The 9,172-nt window shown below is 40.5% G+C and overlaps 1 protein-coding gene across 1 annotated transcript in view; it reads left to right on the forward strand.

The window, feature by feature from the left end:
- LOC138051580 (ATP-binding cassette sub-family C member 4-like) overlaps positions 1-6,777 on the forward strand; it is an 18,549-nt gene extending 11,772 nt beyond the window's left edge. The window contains exons 4-8 of the mRNA XM_068897812.1: positions 1-1,099; positions 2,393-2,963; positions 3,214-3,350; positions 4,241-4,602; positions 6,183-6,777. The exon at positions 1-1,099 is cut by the window's left edge and continues 817 nt beyond it. Of these exons, the coding sequence (XP_068753913.1) occupies positions 1-1,099; positions 2,393-2,963; positions 3,214-3,350; positions 4,241-4,602; positions 6,183-6,530 (2,517 nt within the window). The 3' untranslated portion in view covers positions 6,531-6,777. The remainder of the gene's footprint in view (positions 1,100-2,392; positions 2,964-3,213; positions 3,351-4,240; positions 4,603-6,182) is intronic.
- Positions 6,778-9,172: the final 2,395 nt, after the last annotated feature.

The raw sequence follows: 9,172 nt of genomic DNA on the forward strand, positions 1-9,172 counted from the left end.
TGTGAGTTGACGAAAGATTTGGCAAACTTCGCAAATGGTGACCTCACGGAAATTGGGCAGCGAGGTGTTACCCTTAGTGGAGGTCAGAAAGCACGAGTGGGTTTGGCTCGTGCAGTGTATTCAGACGCTGATATTTACCTGCTTGATGATCCACTGAGTGCAGTCGATACTAAAGTGGGAAGACAACTTTTTGAGAGTTGCATACTGGGCCACTTATCAGATCGCATTCGTTTGCTGGTCACACACCAGTTGCAATATTTGAAAGATGTGGATCGCGTCGTTGTCATGGAGAACGGTTCAATCATTCACCAAGGGGAGTACGCTGAACTTCTGGAGCAGGGAGCATTTCGGGGAGTAGCAGGATTGCCTGAGCAATGTGAAAATGGGCCTGGACTCTCAGAGAATGTCAGCCTAAATAAAATTTATGACAATGGAATTATGAAGAAGGAGCTGGAAGGGCCATCGATCCCCCCAATCAATACATACAATACCCCTGGGATTGCTCAGCACCAAACCCCAGATCTGAAATTGATTGAACCAGTCCAAGATAACAAAGAGATCACCGATACTGAGAACGATCCCGTCTCGATTGTCTCAGGCTCGAAAGGATTAGCAGAAGGTAAATATAATGACGCCTTTGAAGAAAAAGATAATAGAGCATTCGGACCTGATCCGCAAGGGAAGGAACATTTTCACCAGGAATTGCCTGAGCTCTTTGAGAATGGTCCTGGTGTTAACGCCGACGAATTTTATGATAAAGGGATGAACGAGAAGCTAATGAATGAACTTTCGGACTCGTTTGTAAGAGGAGAGTCAAACGGTCATGATTTGGATCCACCTAAACAGGAGAATAAAAACGTTGGTGTCGAAAAGGTCAAAGACGAAACGATTCTGCAGACTACTTGTTCCCCAGCAGTTTCAAACATGAATGATTTGCTAGTGACTGATCCTGAGGAACGACCAGTCCTTGATTTAAAGGAAGACGACGAAACTAAGAGTGCAGGAACTGTGACCTTTATACTGTATTGGAACTATTTTAAGAAAGGACTGCCTGTTTCCGGGATAATACTTCTTGCAGTTGCCCAATTGTTTGCACAAGGTAAATTTCTTACTATAACTTGAAAATACTGCAGTGTGTTCTTATTTTAGTGACACATGCTATATTGTGAGCCCTGAGTAAGATGAAACACCCATACACTCTTTTTTTATAAGAACGTCTTATTTTGGGGCTGAGGCGGGCCGTTGTTAACTTTTTTTTTTTGGCGATTTGAGCCTGTGACGCTAAATTTGCTATTTTCAGGTCGAAACTAAGTACAAATCTAAATTAGTAATTTAGCTCACATGTAGAGCATATCTGACAACCCACTAACAAGATATGGAATGTACTTATGGCACAGAGAATTACTTGCATTAAATTATAGGCGACTTTCTGAAGACACCGTCTCCAAACTAGTAAAAACGGGCCAATTTTTCAAGTTTCAATCCATTTCCATCCTGGCTTCGCAGTGAACTTCAATGCATCAATACTACGGCGTTATATTTTGGCCTTTATCATGCGAAGACGTTTTTTAGAGTTTTAAAGTTTGACTAAAAGAGCGTGACATCACCCCCCCCCCCCCCCTTTTTGTTTTGAAGTCGTGTGGTAGACTAAGTTGTTCTTCAGTGTATCACGCAATAAGAAAACCACGTTCTTAAATGTTAAGAAATTAAAGTTCCTTAGTATTTGAGTATTTGAGTAATTGTCCTTAGTTTTACATTTCTTTTTCCTTTATTTGTAACGGGTTCGTAAGATTATGATTAATCTTTGCCTGAACGTTGTTATAAAAATGTTCTTATAACAAAAAGAGTGTTTCAGGTACAAAGAATTTATGGCATGGACAATCGTGAGACACTAGAATAGCGAACAGAAATTGACTTTTTTTGTTTCTTGTTGTGTTGTTGTTGTTGTTTTTTTTTCGTGGGGGAAAGGGGGGGTGGGGGAGGGGGAGGTCGTACGGTATATAGGAAAGGAACGAATGTCGCAAAAATATTTCAAACTACACTAGAATTATTATCGACACAGTGATTGCTGTCGTAAAGATATGATTGAGGATAATAGTTCGCTATATGATTTAAGGTAAGCAAGGTCTTGTTTTGAAAAAAATATATTCACTTACGGTAAAGTTGAGCTAATCTTAAAGGGTTCCAAGCATCTTTTGAGTGGATAGTGGAATATAACTGTCTCAACGATTTCGGAGTAGATGGAACTTTCACAAATCTACATGACTGTGCACAATCTTTCAAATTGCAATGAAAGACCACAGAAGTGCCTTGCGAAATATAAATTCTCGCTATTAACACTTCTTTCATTGATTTATTTCCAGTTGTACTAATAATATGAACACTGTTCTAGTTTGCCTCTTAAGTCCAAATTGGTGGTTGTCCAGAATGGCCCAGATGTCACATGACCAACAGAAATCGACGAACACTCATGTCATTCATAGTAGTTTAGTGGCAATGGCCCTTGTTGTCATGACAATGTCATCTTTCTCCTTTTACTACCTCCTCCTCAAAGCGGCTGAAAACCTTCACAGTAAAATGACGGTGGCGACTATCAAGGCTCCTGTAAAGTTTTTTGATTCGACCCCAGCTGGGCGTATCCTGAATCGGTTTTCCAAAGATATCGGTTGTGTGGATGACGTCTTGCCACCGTTATTTCTTCAAGCTCTTATATACTGCCTCTTCTCCCTCAGCGGTATTTTGGTTCCCGTTGCAACAAACTACTGGCTCTTCTTGGCCCTTCTTCCAATGATTGGAATATTTGTTTACGTCACCCGTTATTATCTGAGGTCCTCCAGAGAGCTGAAGAGAATTGAAGCGATCAAATGCAGTCCTGTATACTCACACATCACGGAAACAGTACATGGTCTGGAAATAGTGCACACTTCAAACATGAGCAAGACGTTTGTGGACAGACTAAAAAGGTTAGTCTTCATTAAACCGTTTGTTTCATTTTAGAGTGTACAGGCAACGAAATACATTACTACAAACAAGGAGTACCCCAGATAGAGCCCTAACCGTAACCCTAACCCTAACCCAAGTTTCGAGGAATTACAGCGCCCCACGTGTGTTAAAGCGTTTGGCCTTCCTGCCTTTGAAAATCGCATCGGCCATATTGATTTCTCCGGCACTGCCCTGTTTTCTATCTTCTGAAATTTGTAATTCTCTCTCTAGGTATCAGGACGAGAACACACAAGCTTTTTTCATGGTAGTGTCTTCTAATCGTTGGTTGACTGTGCGCCTTGATCTGCTATCTAGTTTGTTTGTCACCATTGTCGCAGTGGCTGCCATTTTGGTTTTGGAAAATACTGGTCAGTAAGTTACTCCGAAACCAAATTGACAAGAATCCTTTTAATTGAGAAATTTATAGAGCCATTTTGCCTGAAAAAATCTCTTTATTTTCTTTCCGTAAGTGTCATTTTATTCGTTTGCCATTAACGCCAGAAATTGCCCATTGCTTTATCTGCTGACACAGTACAACCAGAGAAAACAAGACCGGGTTCTGACGTTTGTGTGCTCTTACAAGTTGAGCTGGAAATTTAAAAAAAAGTAATTTTGAAGTTACTTGAAAGTTCTGGGGAATCTCCAAATAAAGAACAGAGAAAGGAAGGAAAGATGCATTCTAACGCTGGAGCACTAATTGGGTAAACTGTTAATTGAAATCAACAATTAACGCAAATCAAGTCAAATGTTGGTTTTTGAATACAGGGGAAAACCGGAGTACCCGGAGAAAAAAACTCTCTGTGCAGAGTAGAGAACCAACAAACTCAACCCACATATGAAGCCTAGTCTGGGAATCGAACCCGGGCCAGATTGGTGGGAAGCGAGTGCTCTTGCCACTGCACCATCCCTGTACCTAAAATAGTCTCTAATGTATGCTCTAATGTATGGTTTCTGGGATGGTTTCTGGGGAACTTAGAATTACTTCACTGCCGATTCCCTAATTTCCAGCATGCTGCATGCCTCTCGTCTCTCACACTGACTGCATCTGAGGTCAGTTTGAGGCGGCTGCATGGTATAGTCTGAGGTACAACTATAAAGAAACCAAACTGAGAAAAACTGGAAACAACAGCAAAAAGGCAAACATTTTCTGCCCCTTATTTGTCCACAGTCGTTCTTCATAAATCGATGTTGGTAGCTGTTTTCTCTTTTCGTTCACAATTCCATTTAATCAGCAGTTCCCTTTTGTTCTTTTTCTTAGCCTTGGCTGGACTCGCTCTGACATACGCACTGCAAACACTGGATGTGATTCAGTATGGTGTGCGATCAGCATCAGAGGTGGAAAACTTCATGACGTCAGTCGAACGAGTAATATCGTATACTAAGATCAATTCGGAGCCCGGCTACAGCGCTGAGGACCGTCCCCCAGAGTCCTGGCCCAGTGAAGGAAGCCTAACCCTAGAAGATCTTTCTCTGGTTTACTTTGAAGGAGGACCTCGCGTCTTAAACGATGTCAACGTTCGTGTCTCTTCTAAGGAGAAGGTGGGAGTTGTGGGTCGCACAGGTGCTGGAAAGTCATCTCTGGTATCGGCTTTATTTCGCATGCCAGATCCCTTGGGAAAGGTACGTTGATGATGAAGACGAGTGATATTTGATGGTTCTAAAACAGCTTACGGAGAAGTAACTCCTTCTACAACTCCTTCTATTTTGGGCACATTATTGTTGTAATTTCCTAATTCGTTAAGCTAGGACAGCAAAATGTCAATAACATTGATTGCAGAGAGTATCCAAACCAGGCTAGTAAATGACACGCTGTTTAAAGATCACACTAACATAAAGACTCTGTCAGATACATAAGTCTCTCAAACAGCTTCATAGCAAATTTAGAACCCGCTATCATCTAAGTAGATTCCATACTGCCGTGTGTTTATTTTGTAATAGATCACTGCACAGATAACGTCAAAATGTCGTAAGAACGAACAAAAAAAAATTGCCGCCTCGTGCATGTCGTGTGTCACTGTTGTTCTTAGCACATTTTGACGTCTTCTGTTAATCTATTACTGACCCAAGGCAACATGTAATCTATTTGATATATGTAACGCCAATAAAGAGTAAGCTGTGTCTATGTTGCAGGTAAAATCCGTTGTTCTCAGGTTGAATTCGTTTTAACCTACAATCCTGAACAAAAATCTTGAGACACTTGCTAAAATGGTTTAAAATAAAGACTATCTATCAGGGTAGCTATAATGAGGGGAAATATTATAAAAATGTCAGGAAAACGTTTAATTGAAGCGATTTCTGCGCTTATTCTTAAAAGTGTCCCGCATTGATCAGCATTTTACCCAGGATGAATTATGCATTCAACCTAGCTTAAAACCCCCTCTAAAAAGGATACTTATACCTTCCCCCATCAAGCTCTGTCTTACGCATCTCAACACATCTCCTTAATGTTTTGTATCATCTTATCGGTGTCTGTGTTCGTACACTTCGTCTCAACATTATAACATAGTAACGTAACAAAGATCTGTACTATGCACTTGTAAACCGGTACTCGAACTCGCACCTTCCAGATCTGTAGTAGTGTGTCTTCACCAAAACACTACAACGACGAACACGCTCAACCCAACACAGTTCTTTACATTATTTACTTTCCTATGACTGGTCAATCAATATCTATGTATAATAAACAAAACTAATCCTAACCTGACCCTAATTTTTCTCTAGGCTTAATTTAGGCTCCAAAAAAGTTTCTTCATCCATCTGAGTGCGTATTCAACCTATTGAGGGTAAAATGAGGATCACCAGTTAAAACGGATTCAACCTGAAAACGTATTTTACCGGAAACATCTATGTATGATGGTTTAAAGAGAACCAAACGAGCTAGAAAGCACGCGGAACTGACAATGCTAAGTAGGGCGCCCACGTGCAAGACAGACCGCTGACTGAACCAGACAACTCCGGAGTGGCGTAATAAATGTTTTTTTTTTCTATTTGATTTATATAACAATTTATTGATGAAGACCTCAGCTATGCATCCGTCCGCTAATAGATCATAGGTGAGAACGAATCACAATACGTGCATTATTGAGCTTATCATATAACATCTAGTAAATATTCAATTGCGGCGTGAAAGTGTGCTGGGCTTCATAGCGTCAGGAGGATAATTTATTTTAAAAACCTTAGTTTGTTGGCTTACGTTTTAGGTCTTAATCGATGGCGTAGATATTGGATCTATCAATCTCCAAGAGGCTCGAAGGGCCATGGCTGCTATAACCCAGGATCCGGTACTTTTTGGAGGTACCTTAAAAAGGAACATAGATCCATTCTCAGAATATTCGGATCAAGACCTTTGGACCGCTCTGGAGGAAGTGCAGTTGAAGACGCTTGTTGAGGATCTCCCAGGACAGCTCGAATTCAAATTGAAAGAATCTGGAACAAACTTGAGCGTTGGTGAGAGGCAGCTGGTGTGCTTGGCTCGTGCGCTGGTGCAGACAGGGTGCTGGTGCTTGACGGTGGACGAGTGGTGGAGTTCGACAAACCTGAAACGTTGATAAGAAAAGGAGGACTGTTTGCTGAAATGATCAGAAGCCAGAAACAAGGAGGGAAGGCCTAACAACGACCATCATACATAACGAATCAGTTCCTGTATATCAAATTGTTCCTAAATAAATATTGCGAGAATATCATGATCAGTTGTATGTAAGGTCTACAAACACGACAGAATCTACATTTCCTGCTTTATCGATATTATAAACCCAACTGTCAGTGGCCTCAAGAAACGCTGTGGCCGTAGAATGAATAAATGCCACAACGGGAATGACAGAAGTTGGACGATAATTATTCATGTCAGCTCTTTTGCCCAGTTTGTATAAAGGAATTACTTCGGAGCAGTTCTGATCTGAGAAGATTCCAGTGACTGTTGATAATTTAAAAATTTTACAAAGTGAATGGCACAAACCAGCACGTTCTCTGAGGAGTCATTTGCAGAATCATTTCAAGTTCCGTCGCCTTCGAGGTGCATGCATAATTTAGATAGAGGAAAGCGCACTTTCTTAATGATTTGTTAGTTGGCTGAAGTTCCAACGCTCGCTTTTTATCGGCTAATCGTGTTAGTTACCATGACGATAGCTAATCCTCACATGTGAAAGGTAAAAATTAAATTTTCATAACGCGCGTTGAAGATAGGATTTTTTCATCAGTATCTATGTGATACAAAGCTTTCCAAGCGAGCAACATATCATTCCGGTCATCAAACATTTAACAAACAGTAAATGGTTCAACGTGTACTATCACGTTTTAGTAGCTATCCACTGGCACTTACTATCACGAATCCCGTAATCGAATTGGCTCGCTACTCGCTGTCTATTTAACAAATAGAGTGTTTCTGTCGAGGAACTATCGGCTGATAGTTTCCCCGCGGAAATTTGATGTTCTTAAAACAAATATTTGCTCGAGAGGCGAAGCTTCGAGGGCAAATGTGCTAGTTTTAAGAACATCAAGTTTCCAAGGGGCAACTATCAGACCGATAGTTCCGAGACATAAACACTCTATTGTCTTTATTGTTCACTACTAAATTTTCTTCAGCGCTCCAGCTCAAAAATCATGTTGAATTATTTTCAACTTTATTAGACGAAAGCCGTGTCAGCCAATGTAAAATTTGAAAAAGAAAACAAACAAAAACCCTCTTAATACAATTTCGATTGTTTATTTTCCATAAGGCCGCTTGTTTACAGAGGTATTTTCAGCGGACGACTACTATCCATCCGGGTATTTTCCTCGGACGGGCACTATGGGCTGATAATGTCTCTCCGCGGACGAACACTATCGCGTCACGTGATCAATTTCAACCATTAAGAATCGGAGAAAATTTAGTGGTGAACTATAATGACTGATAGATAGTGAGTAGCGGGAACAAATGAGCCCAACATGAGTGGCCTCATACTTCAGTTAGTAGAGCTTTGCACCGGTATCGTAGATGCCATGGGTTTAAATCCCATCGAAGCTACCTGAATTCTCGTCCACATAAACGGCATCTCATTGTCTGTCAACTCAAGCCTACCCCTTGCAGATGGTTTCAGGCTTTACAGAGAAGTCCATGATGTGTAAGATTGTTGGGCTCTGCAGGATGACCTCGAACAATTAGCTCTCTGGTCAAACAGTTGGAATTTAATGTCAAGAAGTGTTATCATCTTGGTATAACTTGCATGAAAATTCAAACTATGTTTCATTATTAAAAACTGAACTACGAATATCAGCTTTCCAGAAATTTCATTGGCTTGCCGGACCCAGGCTGTCAGTTCATATACCTACGCTACCTAAATATGGTCTAGAAACGCATCAGCAATATATCCAGCTGAAAACATTTTTGCAGAATAAATGGCTGACAAAAGCCGTCTTTGACCGCAATTGACCGAAGCAGAAATCGATGCTTCAGTGGAAGAGTTGTTGCTTCTGGAGTTCTAACAAAACAGTCATTCTACTCGGTCTTGCTGGCTAAAAAATGATTATAACCAATTAACTCGGCGCTACGATACGTTGGTTATCTATCACTTCATATCCAGCGCGCGTGTAGAATAATTGTTAAATATTATTTCTTCCCGTCGAATTACTGTCAAAATAAAATCTGTGCTGGAACGAGCATGTCAACAACATCTGAAAAAAGTCAATCTACGCTTGGGCTGCTGCGTCGTATCCTAAGCAAGCGGATGTGATTCAGAAGTTAAAGATACAGCCTGTCGCACGTTCGTGCAACCATAGCTTGAATTTGCCTGCTTTGCGTAGAACCCTTTCACTAAACACCATCAAGCAAATTTGGATGGTTCAAAGCCATACAGGATCACTAACTTATTCAAGTTATCAACTATCAAATAACATTAGAGTTGACAAAAAAAAAAAAAAAAAAAACCTAATAAAACAAAGCTTTTCGCTGCTGACATATGCATTTAAGGTCGGCTCTAAATCTTTGATCAACAGTGTCTCCTTTATTTTAAAACTGTGACCAGTTGATGAAACCAACTGTTGATGAGACTACTTATATATTATTCCTGATAAAACTGGGATGGCCAAAAAAAAAAAAAGAGTATTTTATTTATTTTTTAAATCGACGACTCACTTGTAGTTGGAAGTTTGGTCAAACAGCCAAAAGTTGTTGGCCTCAAATTTTCGAGAGAATGCGCATGCGCATGTGCAGCAT

Source organism: Montipora capricornis, chromosome 6 (genome assembly GCF_036669925.1).
Source record: "Montipora capricornis isolate CH-2021 chromosome 6, ASM3666992v2, whole genome shotgun sequence".
Classification (NCBI taxonomy): Eukaryota; Metazoa; Cnidaria; class Anthozoa; order Scleractinia; family Acroporidae; genus Montipora; species Montipora capricornis.